We start from the raw sequence: 22085 nt of genomic DNA on the forward strand, positions 1-22085 counted from the left end.
CAGGCTCCAGGATATTCCAAAATCTTCATTTGAGAGAGAGGTCAGTCGCGAGGCTCCTCTTTGAGTTTTTTAACTTGAGCAACTTTCCCCTGGCAAATGTGCAAGATGTCGCACAGGCGGCCGTTGCTTTTGTCAGAAGGATTCTGATACTAAGAGAAGCCCCTTTTCATTATTCAGAAGACTCCTGTGTTAGGCAGTTCCTCTCAATGCGGACTCTCTCTTTCATCCATGCTCTTCCCTCGTTTTGAGGAGGCAAGAGCTTTGGGAGTTTTTCTTAATAAGAATCTCATCGACGTTTGGGTATGATGGCGGATAGGAAATACAGGCAGTCCCCGGGTTACGACGGGGGTTCCGTTCTTGAGACGTGTCGTAAGCCGAAAATCGTCGTAAGCCGGCACGACGCTTGGAAATATGTCTTAAACTAATAAAAAGTTTATAAAAACCTTACTTGTAATCCTTTGGTTACATTACTATGTTGTTTCCTGTAGTTTTATGTACAACCTGGAGTTATTTTCATAAAGAATGCTGGTTCTTGAAGGTAAAAACTATTGTAATCCTCTGGTGACACTACATTCTTGAAGTTTTATGTACAACCTGGAGTGATTTTGCAAAATCTTGAGGGCTACAAGAACAGCTGATTACTATTTACGTATCATATAGACTAATTAAAGTAAATGTATCTTTAAATAGGCTTATATATAGTATCAACAAACATTTCCTGCCATGAGTCAGAGGCCGTTTAATGAAACGAACACTTCCCTGTCCTATCTGTTCAGAAAATAAACGTTATGTCAATCCCCGAGACCATTGTTGCCAAAGCGTCTCTCTCTCTCTCTCTCTCTCTCTCGTCTCTCTCTCTCTCTTCTCTCTCTCTCTCTCTCTCTCCTCTCTCTCTCTCTCTCTCTCTCTCTCTGATCAAATTACATTGGAAACTTGACATACGATTGCCCTAATATACGAATGTTTTGAGATATAACAGAAAATTTGCGAAAATACAAGCTTGATATACAACGAAATATTTGAGATACGATTTTGCGATGAGTGTTAGTTGTATAGGCGACCGATAAATGACGTTCAGTCTGTTTGTTTGTTGGTGCTGCATGTTAACACGTCGTTGTTTAGTTCGTTGTATTTGCGCCTATTTTTCGTGTTATTTTGTCTATTTTATTATTAACCATGGGTCTCAAAGCTAAAGACAAAGCAGGTGATAAGAAAAAACCCAAGAAAATTATTTCGATGGAAGCAAAACATGAAATTATAGCAAAGCTATGAACGTTGGCGTTCGTATCGTCGATTTGGCAAACGAGTATGGTCGAAATCCTTCTACATATCCACGATCATCAAGCAGAAGAAGCTATAAAAACCCCCGAGACCATTGTTGCCAAAGCGTCTCTCTCTCTCTCTCTCTCTCTCTCTTCCCTCTCTTCTCTCTCTCTCTCCTCCCTCTCTCTCTCGTCTCCTCTCTCTCTCTCTGATCAAATTACGTACTGGATAATGTCTCTCTTTGATACTTCGATTTTTGCCAAATATTGAGGGCTACAAGAACAGTTGATTACTATTTACGTATCATATAGACTAATTAAGTAAACGTATCTTTAAATAGGCTTATATTATTAGTATCAACAAAACATTTACTGGCATGAGTCAGAGGCCGTTTAACGAAACGAACACTCTCTGTCCTTAACTCGGAGCGTCGGAAGACTCTCTCTCTCTCTCTCTCTCTCTCTCTCTCTCTCTCTCTCTCTCTCTCTCTCTCTCTCTCTCTCTCTCGTCTCTCTCTCTCTCTCTGAATTTGCGTTGTAATCTAACCAGAAACTTCGTTTTGTTATTATTACTGGAAACAAGCAATGATTTTTTCATTATTTGCGCTTTTGGACTGTTATATGTAAACTAGTATGTATTCATTCGCTCGGAAACTAGTTCCGCATATGAGGCGTCACTAAAAAACATAGAAAAATACAACATAAAAAGTGTCGAAAATCATCATAATCTCAAAATTTTTTATGTAATCTAACCAGAAAATTAATTTTTTATTATATACTGTGCTAAACTATAAAGGATTTTTATCATAGTATGCGTTTTTTAAAAGCGTCGTTAACTCGGAGCGTCGGAAGACGCCTCTCTCTCTCTCTCTCTCTCTCTCTCTCTCTCTCTCTCTCTCTCTCTCTCTCTCTCTCTCTCTCTCTCTCTCTCTCTCTCTCTGATCAAATTACTGGATAATGTCTCTCTTTGGATACTTGGAATTTGCGTTGTAATCTAACCAGAAACTTCGTTTTGTTATTATTACTGGAAACAAGCAATGATTTTTTCATTATTTGCGCTTTTGGACTGTTATATGTAAACCTAGTATGTATTCATTCGCTCGGAAACTGGTTCCGCATATGAGGCTCACTAAAAAACATAGAAAAATACAACATAAAAAGTGTCGAAAATCATCATAATCTCAAAATTTTTGTTGTAATCTAACCAGAAACTTATTTTTATTAATATACTGTGCTAAACTATAAAGGATTTTTATCATAGTATGCGTTTTTTAAAAGCGTCGTTAACTCGGAGCGTCGGAAGCGTCAGCGTCGTAACCTCGGAACAAGCGTCGTAACCCAGGACGGATTTTTCCATTGAATATTTAAGAAAAAGCGTCGTAACCTCGGAACGTCGTAAGCCGGAACCGTCGTAACCCGGGGACCACCTGTATCTACTTCCTTCCGTAAACCCTAGTGATGAACAGGAATTCTGTCTCTTCCGTGATTTATGAGGAAATCACGAAGATTTAAAGAGTTCCTGGATTAACTTCCATCCTTAAGGATATATATACTCTTTCTATCGTTCTATTAACGAAAAGAACGAAGATAGTAGAAGGTAGTAGAGTATCTGCTGTATGAGAATACGATACGGTCAAATCATAAACACATACCGTAGTTACTTCTTTGCTGTGCAACTCAATTACCAGTATCCTTCTACGACTTTCCTAGGAAGGACTACGCTTAAAGGGATTGTTAAGACAACACCTACTTAGCTTCTAGATTTATCGAAGTCTTGTTTCGCTTAAATATGCTTTAAGGGGACCGTCCGCTATGATGTCTATTTTTTTTATTTATTACGCAAAATACATAATTTTCATATATGTTTTAGATATATATAATACCTTCATCATATAAAACTTTCAAGTCATTTGATCAAAAACTTTTCGTTTTATTAGCAAAAATCATGATTAAAAAAAAAAAAATTGGTAGTTTTCTCCGCTAATATGACATCAGTTGTATTGAAAATCATACCATAAAAACTTCTTTATATACGGAACAATTCTGTGTGACAGAATTTTGATTTTTTAATTTTTATATTTTTTTATGATTTTTTTTTTTTTTTTTTTTTTTTTTTTAGTCTAGAAACAAAAAAATTCCTAAAAAAAAAAAAAAAAAAAAAAAAACAAAAAAAAAAAAAAAAAAAAAAAAAAAAAAAAAAAAGATATCAAAATTCTGTCAAACAGAATTATGGGATTTTTATTCCTCTTTCCAATGATATCTTTCTCTCTAAAATTGGATTATAAATAACCGAGTAATGGTTACCGACATGCTCATAAGTATGTTTTTGAGTTATGAGCTCCCAAAGAGTTGCTATGTAAATTTTCGCTTTTTTCTTATAAAAGTCAAAACAACATTATTATAATTACTTTATTTGTACTTTTACCAGATAATGATGTTGACGGCGAGACATGAGACAATGAGGGCAGCTGAAAACAATTAATTTTTGTGTTTTTCTTTCAGCACACTCCTGGCCATCGCTAATTTTGCTAGCCATAGTTGCTGAGTAGCCTTCTTGATCTTAGGTAACTTCGGCATTGCTATAAGTTCACTAAGAAGTTATAAAAACAACGTAAATAGCTAGTAACCAAACGCAGTACCTACGTGCATGTAACTGCTTTGACGTCTGTGGCGTAACTGAGTCACTCTCCGAGTCTCGCCTATAAATAACCGCTCTGAGCAGCTCGCTTCTCACCCAGTGTCACAGTACCTTTCATTGCCACCAGATGTATGAGAATTTCGAAAAAAATCTTAAAAAATTGCTGTTTATATGCAAAAATAAACACGCAAAAACGATTCTGTCAAACTCAAGTCATACAGACGATGCAGTTACGATGACGTCATCATTTAAAAACCGCTATATCTTCATTATTTGTGAAAATAATTGGCTGAAACTTCTGGAAAGCATGCATGGCATGTTTCTGCATAGATACAAGTAATAACTCTATTTTTTATTTTTTCAAGTTGACATGTCATCCGCCATAGCAGACGGTCCCCTTAATAAGAACTTCCTGAAGTTCGATAATAATTTTATAAGATTCCTTTATTAAATGGAGTAGCTGGCAACTATGGAAGAGTAAGGCCAGACGGCTAACGGAGACTGCTTTCGCTGAGAGCCTGAGACCAACGCAGTACCATGTAGCTGTCGGTCATGAGCGTTCGGGTTCATCTCTCTCTCCTGCGGGATGGAATAACTATCCGTATCTCTCCCCTACAATCGCGGTCTTAGCCTCGGATTGAGGGGATAGTTAAGCTAACATAAATAAAATATTGTATGCCTTTTGCTAAGAAGCTTTCAATAAGAGAGATATTACAACCTTTCAATGCTGTTTACCGTAGGTAACATTATTAAAGGATTCTATCGCAGCAGAACATTATATTATATAATGCTCTCAGGCTTACGAAAGCATGGCTTATTAGAGTATCTACTCAGAAGAAGATGGATGAGTCGGATGGGAAACATTCTCTTTGTGGCAGAACTTGTTTCCCTGAATGGACTATACTACGCATATAAAGTTTTTTCCTACTAAGAACGGAATTAACACATGTGAACGGCTGTCGGGTTACCATAACGGCACAGGGTGTTCTGGCACATAACCTAAAAAGAATTAGAAGGAAGCGCCAGCCTGGCACAAAGCGCTAGAAGCGCCAACCTGGCGCAACGCTTCTGGCGCAGTGAGCCAAGAGCACCATCCAAGATTTTCTCGTTTTAGCGAGTTATTAACCTAAGAGTCCAGTAGCCTCTCGGACACCAGGCTCGGTAACGGCAAGATTCGTTCCTGATTTCATTACCCATTTAATCACTTAGGCCAATTCCACGACTCTCTCATATCGCAAAGAGCATCGAGAATCTCTTTTTTTTCGCTCCTGTTCGCGTTAACAAAGAGAACGTCGATCGACGATAATAACTGTTAACATGTCTAACATTTATTGGAAAGAGTTGTGACAACCTGCGGAAAGTCTTCTTCATAGACCTCTTAGCAAGGTAGAAGACGAACAGGCTTCCTATAGACTGCTTCCTTTTCCTCGAACCAAGAGAGGTAGCAATATACGCCATCTTTATTTTTTTTTTAGAAAGGGGAATAAACTTTGTCTTTTTTCCCCTAAATATAAATTCTTTGCAGAATTTAAGATAAAGGGCGTCAAAGAAAGAGAGGATAATACTTTACGCCTCATTTTGGCCTTAGAGAGGTTGGATTCACAAAGGTCTCGTTCTTCTCACAACATGTTTTAGAAGTTTTTTCCAAGAGAGTCTGGATATTCTATCAGCATCTATTATAAATGGACCTTAACAACCTCTCCACTCTGAGTCTGTCTGCGTGCAGACTGACCAGAAGTGGACATGAATGAGAGGATTTTTTAAGGTAAATGACAATAGTCATGGCCAAAACAGAATTGCTGCAGATCTTGCTAGAGGGAATGAGGAAGCTGTCCTCTTCCGATACCTCTTTGAACCACATAGCGGTTTTTTCTTCCCTTTCAGAGGGAAGAATCACCTTTGTAAATGTCTGCTATCAAAGAATGCAGTAAAAGGCTATACTCTTGTCTCTACAAAGGGAATTGGAGATAGCAGAGGATTAAGATCTTCGGGATCTTATATGATACCTCAATATGACAAGAGTAGGATATCATGTACTACTTCTAATGGGATCTTTTTTGTGGCCACAGATTCCATGTTCCGACAAGATGGAACTGCTCCTCATCAAACTTCTTTGAGAAATTTTTATGAGGGAATTCTTTGTTTCTCTTGGTCCTAAACGACCAAGAAGACAAGTGAATTTTTTTTTTGAGCATTGGAATCTCACATCAGATTCTATGGAGACTAGGCAATGGGTTCTTGCCAGCATAGTATGTCTGGCAAAAGAACTAAAACCCCCTATTCCTGATTCAATGTTTTCAGATAGAGGTTTCGTTGGCCAGGCAGGGTACTTACGTTTTCATCTACAGTAGAATGGTTCAAACGTTTGCCTACAGAGTCTTTGGAATGCGATGACGGCTCGAAATGCTTCCCAGAAGGTGTTCAGAGGGATACAATAAAGAGCTAGAAATCAGGAGTCCTCCCAATTTCAGCTCAGAGTCTCCTTCGACTTCCAGGCTTCTTCCCTCCCTTCGGACAAGGATAGGGAAGATTCTGCAACGAGAAACCCCTTCAACGGGTAAAAGAAGAGATCTCGTGAGCAAGGGAAGTACTCAAGAAGGATCCTCCTTGGAGGAAAAGACTTATCTCTCTTTCTGTTAGATATCCTATCGTATACTGGATGTAGCTGACTACAATCACCTCCCCTTGCCGGAGAGGCCAAAGCTCAAAGTGGAAGAATTTCTTCCACCCTTCTCCAGTCTTGTGATTTGCTATTGTGGATGTTCAGGACTTTCGGACAATGTAGCGCCAACCCAGGAGCCTTATGCCAAAACAGGGCGTAAAATAAAAAAACGCCAGAAGGCAGACAGCCCCCAAGAAAACACTGTCATTGTCTGATGAGGAGAAAGAAACCGGGCCTACAACCTGACATAGCGCTGTCATTTTGTCTGATGGGAGGAAAGAAAGACCCGGGCCTACAACCTGACACAGATGCGCTAGATGCGAACATATCGGACAGATAAGAGTGTCCGATGTGGACATTGCCAGACATCCTCGAGACTCTACCAAGCTCGAAGCTCCGGCAAGTGGGGAGGAGCCAACCAGGCGCGAGGCGCCAGGCAGGCACGAGGTATCAGCCAGCCGCGAAGCTCCAGGCAGGCGCAAGGCGCCAGCCAGGCACAAAGCGCCAACCTGGCGCGAGGCGCCAGCCAGGCTCTAGGCGCGAATCTCCAGCTAAGGCGCGAGGCGTCAACCAGATGCGAGGCGCCAGTCAAGCGAACGGTACCAGACAAGCACTAGGCTCCAACCAAGAGCGAAGCACCAGCCAGGCGCGAGGTTCCTGCCAGGCTTCAGGCTTCAGACGGGAGAGATCCATTTCAAGAAAGCCCTGGTCTTCTTTGAAACATGGAGATCTCCTAAGCACTTCATAAGTGACTTGATTCCTTCAAACAGCTGAGAATTAAAGCGCAGGAAGTGCGCGCTTTTGCAAATTCTTGTTCTTTACATAACAATATGTCATATAAGACATATTAGCTGTGTTGTACGGTAGAGGCAACTCTGTGTTGACTTCTCATTACACAAAGGATGTCAAGTTAACCTACGAGAGATCCTTCTCTTGTGGTTTATACGTTTCTGCGGATACGTTACTGGGATAAGAAGCCGACACTGATCCTTAACTTTGAGTTAAAGTTATTTAACTTAGTGAAATTATTGGGGTTTTTGAAAGGAGTGTGGGGATAACTCTTTTCAATTTGAGCCCGAACCCTCATGTTAGGATCAGGTGATCGGGATCGGTGTTGGGCTCCTTAGTTATGCCAATAGGCATAGGTGTATTGTCATATAAGTGGATTAGCACCCATTGACAAGTACCTTTTAGGCTCTGCCGAGTAAGTGGATAAGACCCCATCGGCAGACCCACAAGAACTCTTGGCCACAGATCACATATCTCGCTAAAGTTTCTTGAGGTGATGCAGACTCCTTGGCAACAGCCATATGAAGTCTACCACCTATCAGATAGGAACCAAGGTTTATTTATACCTACAACATATGTTGTTTACCTGTCTATTCCATGTTAGCTGTCTCTTACCCTCCACCAAAGGGTGTCAATCAGCTATGTATATATCTGACAGGTAAGTTGATTGTTTGAAAATGATATTGTTATGATACAATAAAGTTTCATACATACTTACCTGGCAGATATATATGATTAATGGCCCACCCAGCCTCCCCGCAGGAGACAGTTGTAAGAGAGAAAATATGATAGAAAACGGGAATGGTTCCTAATCCTGCCACCCAGGTCAGGGCGGTAGATCACCTGATCTACCTGCAGCGTGTGCCGCGAAATTTGAATTTCTGTCGGGGACGACGGAGTCTTAGCTATGTATATATCTGCCAGGTAAGTATGTATGAAACTTTATTGTATCATAATAATATCATTTTAAAATGGTGCAAACATGACCACAATCGCATGTATGATTTTTTCGGAAGAGTTACCGCGCGGACGTAAAGAAAATGTTATTTTTTTCATAAATTCACCATAAATCGAAATATTGTGCTAGGGACTTCCAACTTGTTGCAAATGAAGGTAAATGTGCATACCTAGACGTCTATGAGGATAATTGCAGAGATCTACATCCAAAAATATGCAAAAACCTAAAAGAAGGAAAAGGATGTAAGTTCGACAAAAAATGTAAATATATGCACCCTGTAGCCATGAATCTAAATCAATTAAATAATTAATCTAATAATAAAATCCAAAATAAGAAAGAAACAAATAAAGAGAGGAAGAAAGAATATGAGGTGAAGGAAAAATGCAAGTTATCACCGCGATATGGAGTGTCAGCAAAGAATTTCCAAGCATCAGCTCCAAGATACAGCTCGAGAGATAAATACTGTATTTACGATGCAAGAGGATATTGCAGATACGGAGAAAATTGCAGATTCAAACAAAAAATGAATAATTATGATGAAGGAAGATCAAATATTATGGAAAATTTGGATTTTTTAATGTCAGAATTTCTGGAAATGAAGAAAGAACAACATACAACAGGAAAGAGACGTGGGAAAATCCTTATTATTACCCATATTAAATGAAGGAGAAAACACGCAAACCATCATAGTAATGAATGCGCAGGTTTTAGTTACGATTAACTCAAAAAGAAAAATAGAGTACTTAGAAGAGCTAACCCAAATTGAGAAGAAAATAGATACAGTGGTACCTCGAGATACGAAAGCTAACATGAAAAATTTAACGGCTCTATATCCGAAAAGTTTTCAAGATACGAAAGGTTTCTGTAAAGTCCGAGATTCGCCCGAACCACCGAAAACAATTTTGAAATTCGCGCGCCGCCAACTGAGTAGACTCGCCACCATCCTCCTGCTCTCCTATTGGTCAGCATCCCTCCCATGATGCATCTACATAGCGGCGTGCTTCTTCGGCCACTCGGTACCAGCATCGTTATCGTACGCACGTGGTATTCGTTCGGTCTAACGATTTTATTTATTAACGTAAATTCGTTAGTGATTTCGTTGCAGTATACGTACTTTATCGTGTTGTGTGAAAACTTTACTTATACGTAAATTACGTACAGTATAACGTAGTCATGGGTCCCAAGAAAGTTGAAATTCACGGAAAGGAGCGAATGCTCTCTTTGGAGACAAAGATGGAGATTATCAAGAAGTATGAAGCTAGTATGCGATTGAGTGTGATCGCCAAGGAATATGGCCGAAATCCGTCGACAATAGGCACCATCCTTAAGCAGAAGGATGTTATCAAAGCAGCTACACCTTCCAAGGACATCACTATTTTGTCCAGCAAGAGGACCCACATGCACGACGAGATGGAACGGCTGCTTCTTGTCTGGATAAAAGAGAAGGAAATCGCTGGCGATACGATAACGGAGACGGCAATCTCCCACAAGGCCAGCGTTATTTTCGACGATTTGATTGCCCAGGCAGAAGACGACAGAGGAGAAGGGACATCAACGCCAACCCCAGAGTTCAAGGCTTCGCATGGGTGGTTCGAAAAATTCCGTAAACAGACTGGTATCCATTTGGTGGTGCGGCATGGGGAGGCTGCCAGCTCGGACACGAAAGCGGCTGAAGCCTTTAAAAAGACGTTCGACGAGATGATGACCAAGGAAGGCTACAGTTCTCAGCGAGTCTTCAACTGTGATGAGACTGGCCTTTTTTGGAAAAAAATGCCTCGTCGGACGTACATCACGGAGGAAGAGAAGAAGCTACCCGGGCATAAGCCTATGAAAGACAGGCTTACGCTCACACTTTGTTCAAACGCCAGTGGGGAGTGCAAGGTGAAGTCCCTACTGGTGTATCATTCCGAGACTCCTCGAGCCTTCAAGGCCCACAAAGTGCTTAAGGAGAAGCTTCCAGTGATGTGGAGGGCTAATGCGAAAGCCTCGGTAACACGGCTTTTGTTCACGGAGTGGGCAAATCTGTGTTTCGGCCCGACAGTGAAGAAATTCTTGGAAGAGAAGCGCCTCCCTCTGAAATGTCTGCTGGTGTTGGACAATGCCCCTCCCCACCCTCCTGGCCTCGAGGAAGATATCTTAGCGGAGTATTCCTTCATCAAGATTCTTTATTTTCCACCTAACACCACCCCTCTCCTCCAGCACATGGACCAGCAAGTGATATCGAACTTTAAGAAGCTGTATACGAAACATCTTTTCAAGGGTTGTTCCACATCACCGATACCACAAACCTCACCTTGCGTGAATTTTGGAAGGAGCATTTTGACATCGTCATATGCATCCGACTCATCGACCAAGCTTGGCAGGAGGTTTCGAGGCGAACCTTGAATTCCTCATGGAGGAAACTGGCCTGGTGCCGTATCCGCCCGAGACTTCGAGGGATTCGACTTGGGCAAAGCTGGTGCTGCAGATTCAGAAACAGTTGACGATCCTGAAACTGTTTTGGAACCAGATCTTGATGAGATCGTTGCACTCAGCAAGTCCATGGGGCTGGTCGTCGACGAGGACGACATCAACGACCTTCTCGAGGAGCACCAAGAGGAGTTTACGACGGATGACCTGAAGGAGTTGGAGGCCATGCAACATAACGTTGTTCAAGAGGAGTTCTCTAGCAGCGGCGAGGAGGAGGAGAGTAACCCTATGACAACGGCAGAAATTAAGGATGTTCTAGCCGCTTTTCATAAAGTGCAATCGTTTGTGGAAAAAAGACACCCCGAAAAGGCTCACATAAGTCGTATGCTTGCGCAGTTCGATGACATTTGCCTGAGTCGTTTCAGGAACATTGTGAAAAGTAAGCAGAAGCATTCTTCCTTGGATAGTTATTTTTTAAAGAGTAAGTAGAAAGGAAGAACCAAGCAATACTAAAAAACCGAAAGTCGAAAGTGGTGATGAAGTTGAAATTTACATAAAGTATAAAAAAGTAAAAAAAAAAAATTAAAAAAAAATATATTTTTTTTAAAATTTTAGTTTTTTGTAAAGTTAAGTGTTACAGTTTTGTTAATGTGTTTCGTAAATTTTAGTTTAGTTTTCCTTACATTTTTTTGTTTCGTAAAGTTAAACGTACGTACATACGTACCTGCCGTTTGTCCTCCTCCTCTGTCACCACTTTCGGAGATAGCCTCACTCGAAAGGTAAGCTTCCCCATTTTTACTACATATGTACAGTATTTCTTGTATACCATGTACACTTATACACTTTATTTACAGGTAATTAGCAGTACGTTATTAATTTAGGTATTGAATGGTCCAAATTGTTGTAGTATTTCATTCTTTATAGGTCAATTTAGCTTTATTATGAAATTTACTGGGGTGTTTTTGGAGGGCTTGGAACGGATTAGCCATTTTACATGTAAAATGCGGTCCAAGATACGAAAACCTCATGATACGAAAGCCGCCTCGGAACGGATTAATTTTGTATCTCGGGGTACCACTGTATAATGAATATAAGTGAAACCTGGTATTCCCAAGAGACTGGGAATGATGATCAAATAAAAGGGTTCCAAACTTATAGATCGGATAGAAAATAATAGGAATCAAGGGGGAACTGCAATATATACGAAAGACAAAAAACAAGGAAAAATATATGAGAAATATAGTAACTCAGAATGTGAACTAATAGCGGTAGAATCTGAATCTGAAAAATTAATGAGCATAGTATTATATAGACCCCCTAATACTAAAGAGTTTGACATGATAATAGAAAAATTGGATGATGTATGTAGAAAGCACAAGGACTGGACTATTCTCCTATCCGGAGACTTTAACTTTCCTTTCGTAGACTGGAAAGAATGAATAGGAGATTGTGGTTGTATTTATACATATAAAAAAGAGATTAATAGTAGTGCAGAAGAGGCAATTCAAAAAGCTATTAGATATGCTACTAGAATGCAACATTCAACAAATAAATCACCTGCCAACAAGAAAGGAAAATACTTTAGACCTAGTATTTGTGAACGAGGTGAGTTATGTTGAAGAAATAATAGTTTATAATGCAAGTATTTCAGACCATAATGTTGTAGAATTAACAGTCCCATTCCAAAGCAAGTGAAAACAGAGATAAGCAAGAAATGAGAAAGTGGGAAAGATATGGAAAATACAAATTCTACAGTAAAGATATAAAATGGTCAGAAATAAATGAAGAATTAAACAAAGATTGGGATAACATTTTCGTAAGTGATGATATAAAGGTAAATACGGAGATATTAAATAAGATATTAGAGAAAATAGTGGATAGATATATACCCAAGAAGAAAAGTAAACATCAGACATGCATACCAAGAGATAGAAGGATCTTGTTCCAGAAAATCAGAAAGTGGAAAAAAGTTTGCAAAAGAAAAGAAAAATGCATGGAAAGTGATCGAACTAAAAAGTAAGATAGAAAATGCAGAACAAAAGATTATACAATCTAAAGAAAATGAAAAACGGGACTTGGAAAAAAAAACCTTGTAAATATCAAGCAAAACCCCAAACTATTGTACTTTTATGCAAAAAAGATGAATAAAAGAAGAATAGAAATAGGCCCTCTAGGAATTGAAGGGAGGTTAACGAATGGAAAAAAGGAAATATGCAACATATTGACAGAACGATATAAAAGAGAATTCACCCCTAGAATTGATAATGAAGATAATGATATAGAAGTAATATTTATTGGATATAGAAATTAATGAAGCTGATATTATGCAGGCTATTAATGAAATTAAAAATGGAGCTGCAGCAGGGCCTGATGGTGTCCCTGCTATTTTGTTAAAGAAAGTAGTTCATTCTATCGCAAAGCCACTTGCAATATTATCAAGACAAAGTGTAGATACAGGCAAGATTTATGATGACCACAAATTAGCATATATTACCCCTACTTTCAAAAGTGGATCAAGAACTAGAGGCAAGTAATTATAGTCCTGTGAGTCTAACATCACATATTATGAAAGTGTATGAAAGGGCAATGAAGAAAAATATGAAACATTTAATAAAAAATAATTTGTTTAATATTGGACAACATGCTTTCGTACCCGGAAAAAGTACACAAACCCATCTGTTAGTCCACCGTGAGAACATATACAAAAATATGAAAAGTGGAAGTGAAACAGATGTGGTTTATCTAGACTTCGCAAAAGCTTTTTACAAGGTAGATCATAATATATTAGCGAAGAAAATTAGAAAACATAATATAGTGGATAAAGTAGGAAGATGGTTAAAATGATTTTTACACAACAGAAAACAGATAGTTATTGCAAACGATGAGAAATCGGATGAAGCTAAGGTAATATCTCGTGTGCCACAAGGTGCGGTGTTAGCTGTATTACTGTTTGTTATTATATTTGCAGACATAGACAGTAATGTTAAGGACTCGGTAGTGAGTAGTTTCGCCGATGACACAGGAAAAAGTAGAGAAATTACTTGTGATAAAGATAGGAACGCGCTACAAAGAGACTTTTAACAAAGTATATGATTGGGCAAAGGTAAATAGGATGGTATTTAACTCTGATAAATTTGAATCAATAAATTATGGAGACCGAGAAGGAAAGCTATACGCATGCATATAGGGGACCTAATAATGAGACAATCACAAATAAGGAAGCAGTTAAAGACCTTGGTGTGGTGATGAATAGGAACATGTTATGCAATGATCAAATAGCATCTCTATTAGAAAAATGTAAAGCAAAAATGGGAATGTTGTTACGGCACTTCAAAACAAGAAAAGCTGAACACATGATTATGCATTATAAAACATATGTTCGTAGTCCACTTGAATATTGCAATATGATATGGTACCCACACTATCAAAAGGATATTGCAAAAATAGAGTGTACAAAGGTCCTTGACAGCTAGAATAGAAGAAGTTAAGGATCTTGACTACTGGGAAAGACTACAATCCTTAAAATTATATGGTCTAGAAAGGAGAAGAGAACGCTACATGATAATTCAGGCATGGAAACAGATAGAAGGAATAGCTGAAAACATCATGGAGATAAAAATATCAGAAAGAGCAAGCCGAGGTAGATTAAAAGTGCCCAAAACTCTACCAGGAAAAATAAGGAAACCACACTGGACATTAGTCCACTACGCACCAGCATCGATAATGCAGCATCTATTCAATGCATTGCCAGCTTATCTGAGGAATATATCAGGAGTGAGCGTAGATGTGTTTAAGAATAAGCTCAACGAATATCTAAGCTGCATCCCACACCATCCAAGATTGGAAGATGCAAAATATACCGGAAGATGCAAAATATACCGGAAGATGTGCTAGCAACTCTGGTAGACATTAGAGGTGCCTCACACTGAGGGACCTGGGGCAACCCAAACAAGGTCTGTAAGGTCTCTCTCTCTCTCTCTTATACATATTTAAACATATTATCTTTAAATATGGGAATCTGAACATAAAAATTACATTCTACAATATCATACACAACTTTTGGGAGGAATTTGCAAGATTTTATGAGGATGTAGGTGTGAATGTTTGTTGAAATATAGTAGTTTGAAGTTGCATTTCTGTTTATTTGATTATATTGTAAATTTTGGAGCCTATTTCTTGAACATACAGAGATGTATTAGTTTATCAGATGAATTTGACCAGCTGTATCGTAGAAAAAGGTCAGTTTTAGTGGGATAATAACAAATAATCCACTGTTATCTACTAGGGATTGGCATGTCATAAAATATGGGACAATTTCTCTCTCTCTCTCTCTCTCTCTCTCTCTCTCTCTCTCTCTCTCTCTCTCTCTCTCTCTCTCTCTCTCTCTCTCTCTCTCTCTCTCTCTCTCTTTTTTATATCTGTTGGTAAAATCAACCCCCTGAAGAATGCTATACAAGTGCCAAAATTTTAAATTTTACTGCATATGTATGATGATACATTTATTATTTGTGGGTTGTATATTATTTTAATACATACATGAAGTCCCCCGCCTATTCGCGGTTCCATATCCACTAATAAAATCTGCTATTCTTGGTATTTTTCAATGAGAAATATTCACTAATTAGAGTTTTCATATTTTAATGATTAAATGCATTTTTTTTTATAAAACTTTAAATACTTCGGTGAATACCAGAGGTTGGCTTTAAAAGTTGTAGTAGAAATTTTATCAGATCTGTGAAATATTTTATGCAAGGGTACTTTTATTTTCATTTTATACAGGCCCAAAGTATTTAATGAACCAGTCATTTTCCTGGGAGCTGATGTCACTCATCCTCCAGCGGGGGATAATAAGAAACCGTCAATTGCTGCTGTAGTAGGTTCAATGGATGCTCATCCGTCCCGTTATGCTGCTACTGTACGTGTCCAACAACATAGGCAGGTGAGTTAGTGCATGGATTGTGTTGCAGTAAATGATGTAAAGAAGGAATTCATGGTAAGTTGAGTCAACCTAGGACTACATGGTCAGAGTTTGCAAAGCCTTTTTTGACATGTTTGTTTCATCACAACCCTGTTAATTATATGTTAATTCCATGGACAGTATATACTCAGTTGCACCAACTTCATGATGCTTGTCTTCATGTCTTTGGATTTGTGATGAATTAAATTTTTTTATTGTGTGTAGTTAGGAGACAAAGTGTATGTAGTTGAGAGCCAGTGTTGTCACCTTTCCTGTATGTTATTACTGTTGAGTATTCACTTAATTTTCCATTGCCTTTCATTATCTGTCAGTTTTGTAAATTTAATCATTATTTTGTTCTACTTTTTTGGGTTAGTGAAGTAGGTATAGGCATTATACATTTAAGAAATGTAGAAAAGTATGCTATTAATTTTATTGGATGTGAAATGGCACAGTGGTGGTTGTTGTGACGTCATAAGACGTACAGAAGACGGGAGTTAGGAAAACAGTAGGGTGAAGGCAGTGATGAGTCAGCGTTGGTGGCCGAAGGCTGTGAGTGCTCTCGTTTGTGATTTGTTGATGTGTGGGGGGGGGTGAGCCGAATTGACAAAAAGTGCAGCTGGGAACAGGTGTGTAAATTGTGTACTTGTTGCATTTTGGTTGGGCTGGGAGTTAATTCTGAATAGCTTTGTCTCATCAGTTGTTTTGAGGTTTCTTTATATTTTTTCATAACTTCTTGCTTTTAGATTTTGCAGAATATGTATTGTTATCTTTACTATATTAGTGATTTGAGTTTATAGTGATTTTGTGCCAGTGAATGATGATATGCAAGGGCTTCAGTGTTGTTACCTGATTGCCCAGTGACCTGCTGTGCCTCAGCACTCATTTCAGGATCAGCCTGGGTTGGTTTTAGCTTCTGTGGGGTTGCATGATAAATAGAACTTACTTCAACGCCCATTTTATTATAGTTTTTCTTCAGTTCATCTAGGAGTAGCGCATGATGTAATTGGCCCCTGGATCAGTAGTTTCTCTTTGCCAAGAAAAGTTCTTTTGAGTGCTACACTCCAAGTATGTTGGCTGATGTCTCTGGACTTTTCCAGTTCTCTCTCTCTCTCTCTCTCTCTCTCAATCTCCTCTCTCTCGCCCTCCCCTCTCCTCCCACTCCCCCCCCACCCCACCCCCCCCCTCCCCTTCCCCCTCCGCCCCCCCCCCCCCGTCCCCCCCCTCTCTCCCCCACTCCCCCCACCCTCTCTCCTCCTTCTCCCTCCTCCTTCCCCAGAAATTTCCTCTCTCCCTCTCCTCCCTCCCCATCCCCTTCTCCCTCCCTCCCTCCCCCCCCCCTCCCTCATTCCCTCCTCGTCTCTCTCTTCTCTCTCTCCTCTCTCTCTCTCTATCTCCTCTCTTCTCCTCTCTCTCTCTCTTTTTGTCTTAGCCTTTCATACCCTTCACTCCTAGCTATTTTGTATCCTCCAACTTTTTATATATCCACCTGCACCTCTTCTGGTCCTCTCTCAAATACTCTTTATGATGTTTTGTCTGCATTTGCTTGTTTTTCCCTCCCTACATTGCTGTTTAGGCATATAATGATCTATCTATGGGGTTGTGATGAAACAAACCATGGTTTTTGCACACAACCTCTAATCATAGAGTGATTGCCTATTCCCATCCCTGCACTCTGCTGCTTGATTTTTATAGCACATGAAAAGTTAGGAGAGAAAAATTTGTCCTAGCGGATCTGGCCATGCATAGTATAAGCCTCTGTCCAGAGCAGTATGAGTTGGTGTGATTGGGTATACATATACTGTCCACATAAATGAGGCAGCTTATGGTTAATGGACTTGTACTGAATGAACATGTCTTTTATTATAAAAATTTGTATTTTATTGTGTTAGAAAATTGTAGAAACTGGTGACACTGGATAAGGTTTTGTTACATTTTTCAATTTTAGCACCGAACTTAAGGGAAGTACACTTGTCCGAATTATCCAGCATGTATATTCAAAAAATATATATTTTTTATAAATTGTCAGTATATTCTACATTCTCCCTTTTGGTTGTATGATTATTCTTATTGAAATGCAATGTGGCTTGTTTGAAATTCTTAAAGGAAGTGTATTATAATATGTATGAAGTATTTCAGTGTTGTTGATAATGAACATATAAACTGTTTACTAAAAATAAATTGTCAGAAATGGATTTATGGTAAAATATAGTTCTTGAAAGTGGTTCACTTTGATATAAAGTAATTTTGTTTTAATTGTGGATCAGTTTACTAAAAATTTGCTTGGAAAAGGAAATTTATATTATTCACAAGACTTTAATATATGCTGTTAAAGGAACAGCATTCTACTGGAATTTATGTGTATGATGGTTAAAGTGCCATATAGTGGTCAGCTTAAAGAAATCAGAAGAGTATAAACTGTGGTCAGCAATAAGAAGTCAATAGTTAACAGGTCATGACAAACGTACATGGATTAGACAAGTATGTGGTGATCAGCTTGTAGAGATGAGTAGAGTGAAGATTATGGTTAGTTCATAGAATTTGAATGAGTTGAGACAGGAGTTAGATCATATAAAATTCAAAAGAAGGCAGGTGGTGACACACTTGTAGGGCTCATAAAATAGCAAAAAATGGTCAACATTCTTTAATAAACTTGGAGATTTGAAAAATAAGTACAAACAATTCATCTCATTGACAGAGAGTACTAGAGTAGGGAACCCAAGTAAAATATCTGTTTGCTGGAATCAAGAATGTAGACATTCCAGCACTTGTATGTAAACATTATACTAGAAAAATGTAGTTGGTGGTCACTTCAAAGAGATCAAAACCCTTCAGACAGTAAATTACGTATGGAAATTGAGATTGCAGTCTGCTCAGTACTCTTAGCAGTCAAAAAGTACTCTCTCTTTTGTTTTAAAATATACAGTCAACCTATTTCAAAGTAAACTTAGTTTTCAGATGATTTTGTGATGAAAATGTTACATAAAAATGAGTTTATAATGAAAATATTACATACAGATGTTTTTAAGGATAAGACATATTTAATGTTGTAAATGGGAGGAATTTTATGGCAGTTAAAATATTTAAGGCGAGTTATTGAAGTTGATATGTGAAAGTCATAACATTCATTATCTCAGACCTGAAATTACTGTATAGAATTTTTCTGTCTTCTGTCAAATTTCTTGGATGCTTGAATCAGTGGAATTTGTACAAGAAAGTAGAAATTACATGAAATTTGTACAAGAAAGTAGAAGTTACTCTACCTTATTTTAATATTGGTATAGTATTTTATGGAAAATTGATGCCCCAATGTTGGTTTACGAATTTACCCAGATGGACAGCATAAAAGCTGCGTGAATATATTTTCCGCCACTGTTGGTTGGAATAAAAAGAAATGCTGAAGTATATTCTTACATAATAGTAAAAGAGAAAAGTTGCAGTGCATGCCCAGTTAACAAATTTTGTTTTTCCTGTGCTTTAAATTTCAAACATTGCTTAGCATAGGTGATTAGTTGAAATTTAACAGTATTGGAATAGCATTGTTAGTGAAACAGTAACAGTAGACACCTTATTTTTGCTTCTTTTGTCACAGTCAAGTTACACTAGGAATATTTTAGTAATTTATTTAGCTCTAGAAATCTCTTGATTTTGTCTTATTAGTGACCAAGTATTTGTAAAATATCTTGTTTCAATAATTGCATTAAATCTCATTTGAAAGAATTTTTGATTTTTAAAGATCAACTGAAGGTGGGTTGACTTGTGTCTGTCTTTCTGGATATGCCACATTTATTTGAAGACTGAATTTCTTGGTGCAGTGCTACATGTACTTTGGTTGTTAGCACTGATTGCTACAAAGTCTTGTGTTGGAAATAATATAATTATCACTTATGTCATTATTACTGTTATTGTTATATGGCATTGTTCTGTAGGCGCTGTTGTCACCAAAATTCTCTGCAGTGTAAGTTTGGCCATGTTGAGTTTTAGTAATATAAATGTTTAAATGCTTTTAATAGATTTTATTTTGAGAACCGAAGCATCGATAGACTCAAATCAACACATCCTTTTGTAAATATGGGGATGGAAAAATATTTTGTATTTTCACTCATTGTAATAAGGGAAAATTATAAGTTTTTCCTTTAGAGCTGTTAGTTCCTTTTTCTGTAGAAAACACACACCAGTCCTTGTAATATGTTAGAAATTAAACAACAGATCTTGTGCAACCTTTATTCAAAATATCTTTTTTGTATAGTTATGGGTATTTTGTATCCACGTGAAATTTTGATTTTTGAGTTTTCAAACAAGCTATTTTAACTGCATACCCATGAGCCTTCTGTGTTGTTCAGTCATGGCAATCATTTTCTTCTGTTACTGTAACATGTTGCTAAGTGCAAAATCATTGATTATAACAAGAGAGAAAATGTAATTGCAAGTGAAAACCAATGAGTTAAATTTGCCATTGACAGAATGGATCAACAACACAAGGCCAAAGTGCCGGTGACAGCTCGCGACCCAGACAACTGACTTTCGCGAGGACGGCACACGACGCAAGTATTTTTCCTTTTTTGAGCCATAGGTAACATTGCCATGATTTTTAATTCTTGAAGATTTTCCTCCACTTCCTTTCCTTCAACTTGCAGAGTATTTGGATGTTGGTGATGATTTTTTTTATAGCTTTAAAATCAGATGGTAAAGAATGTTAAGGAAAATCTCAGAAATATATTTTATTGTGGCAAATCCAAAAGACAGGCACTTGCTTCCCTTCCTCCCCCTGTGTATCCCTCATTCACGTGTGTAGTGCCATGTTGAGTTAGTTTCAAAACTTTATATGCACTGCATCAGTGTAGAATTTCTTAATGCAGCATAGGAATTGCTAGATGAATGGAAGTATGGTTGTTTTTGAAGAGTACAAAAGTGTTCAGTTGCATCCTCAGATGTGTTGTTTGGGTGCTAGCTCATTTTTAATTAGAAAAGGTTGTTTTACGTAAAGTGTTACTGATTTGTGGAAATTGAGTGAGAGAGTTATTGTAGGTGTGCTTTTGTGCTATTGCCTGTAATGCCATTGAAACTAGTAGAATTATCTTTTTATATATTTAACTGGTATTTAGAGTGTAATATATGTCGTACTGTTTATTTACTTTGAATAAGGTTGGTACTAACTGATGTATGAGATTTGAAGGTAAAATGAAAAAACTTTTAGATATCCAATCTGTCTTTATTCTAAGAGAAGATTGTTATTTACTAAAGGTAGAGTAGATCATGTTTGTGTATACAAGAAATAGAAAATGAAGTAAGGTATGCAGTCATTACCTACACACAAGCTAAGCAAGAAATTACTACACTAGAACCAAATTTTGAAATGTGGTTACACAAGTAAATAGGACCAAGGAAATTACCATAAAGTGAAAAAATGTGGCATTTAGAAAATTTATTTTAACTTATTTAAATGGTGGCACATCAAAATTGCTCCTTACAAATTGGGGTTTAACAAGTAATTTCTTGTTTAAGTGTTTGGAATTTCTTCTAGTTTATATCTTTAAAGCTTTTGTATTATATGTTAGGAAATATATAAGAAATTAAGATGTAGGATCCTATACTTTCATGAAAGTTGTGTTAATTGAATTAGAGAGTGAAAGATTATTTGTATAAACTCATTCCTCATCATTGCTAATTTCCTAACAGAAATAAACTGTTTGATGTCATGGTTTTAAAGAAAATTATGGTTTTTTTTTTCATTAACAGGAAGTTATCCAAGAATTATCATCAATGGTTAAAGAGCTCCTTATACAGTTCTACAAGTCTACCCGATTCAAACCTAACCGAATCATCCTTTACCGTGATGGTGTTAGCGAAGGCCAGTTCCAAACAGTGTTGCAGCATGAGCTAACAGCCATGAGAGAAGCTTGCATCAAATTGGAAGCTGATTATAAGCCAGGAATTACTTACATAGCCGTTCAAAAGCGCCATCACACTAGGTATGTATGAGCCTTTCTTAACTCATAATGGACGAACACCCTCATGAGTAACAATAACAGGCTTTTGAGTGATAGGTGGATTACCTCCTGGTGATCATCAGTATTACATGGCATTTGGAGAAATCAGTGGGAAAGAGGTTCCAATACTTCAGTTGCCCATGAATTTATTAATGACAACTTTTATACTGTCTTATAAGGTTCACTTATTCTAGGTCTCATGAGTAAGTTGTGATGTCATTTTATATATTTGCTCATAAATATACCCAGGGGTTGCTGTTGGCTTTTTATAATTCAAAAAAAGTTAATGCAGCTTTGATCTCAGAAAATTTATGTAAATATTTTACAACAAATATACTCAGAATTTGTTATTGGTTTTAGTTCTTATCTTTTATGATATTGTGTGAGCTGTAGTTAAAATTTTACAAAGTAAAATAAAAT

At 37.7% G+C, this 22085-nt stretch overlaps 1 protein-coding gene across 1 annotated transcript in view; it reads left to right on the top strand.

Moving 5' to 3' along the window:
* The window catches only part of LOC135219708 (protein argonaute-2-like), a 117674-nt gene that overhangs the window by 86153 nt on the left and 9436 nt on the right, over positions 1–22085 (top strand). Inside the window, exons 14-15 of the mRNA XM_064256695.1 lie at positions 15498–15657; positions 21415–21647. Coding sequence (XP_064112765.1) covers positions 15498–15657; positions 21415–21647 — 393 coding nt within the window. The remainder of the gene's footprint in view (positions 1–15497; positions 15658–21414; positions 21648–22085) is intronic.

This window comes from Macrobrachium nipponense, chromosome 1, assembly GCF_015104395.2.
Source record: "Macrobrachium nipponense isolate FS-2020 chromosome 1, ASM1510439v2, whole genome shotgun sequence".
Taxonomy (NCBI): domain Eukaryota; kingdom Metazoa; phylum Arthropoda; class Malacostraca; order Decapoda; family Palaemonidae; genus Macrobrachium; species Macrobrachium nipponense.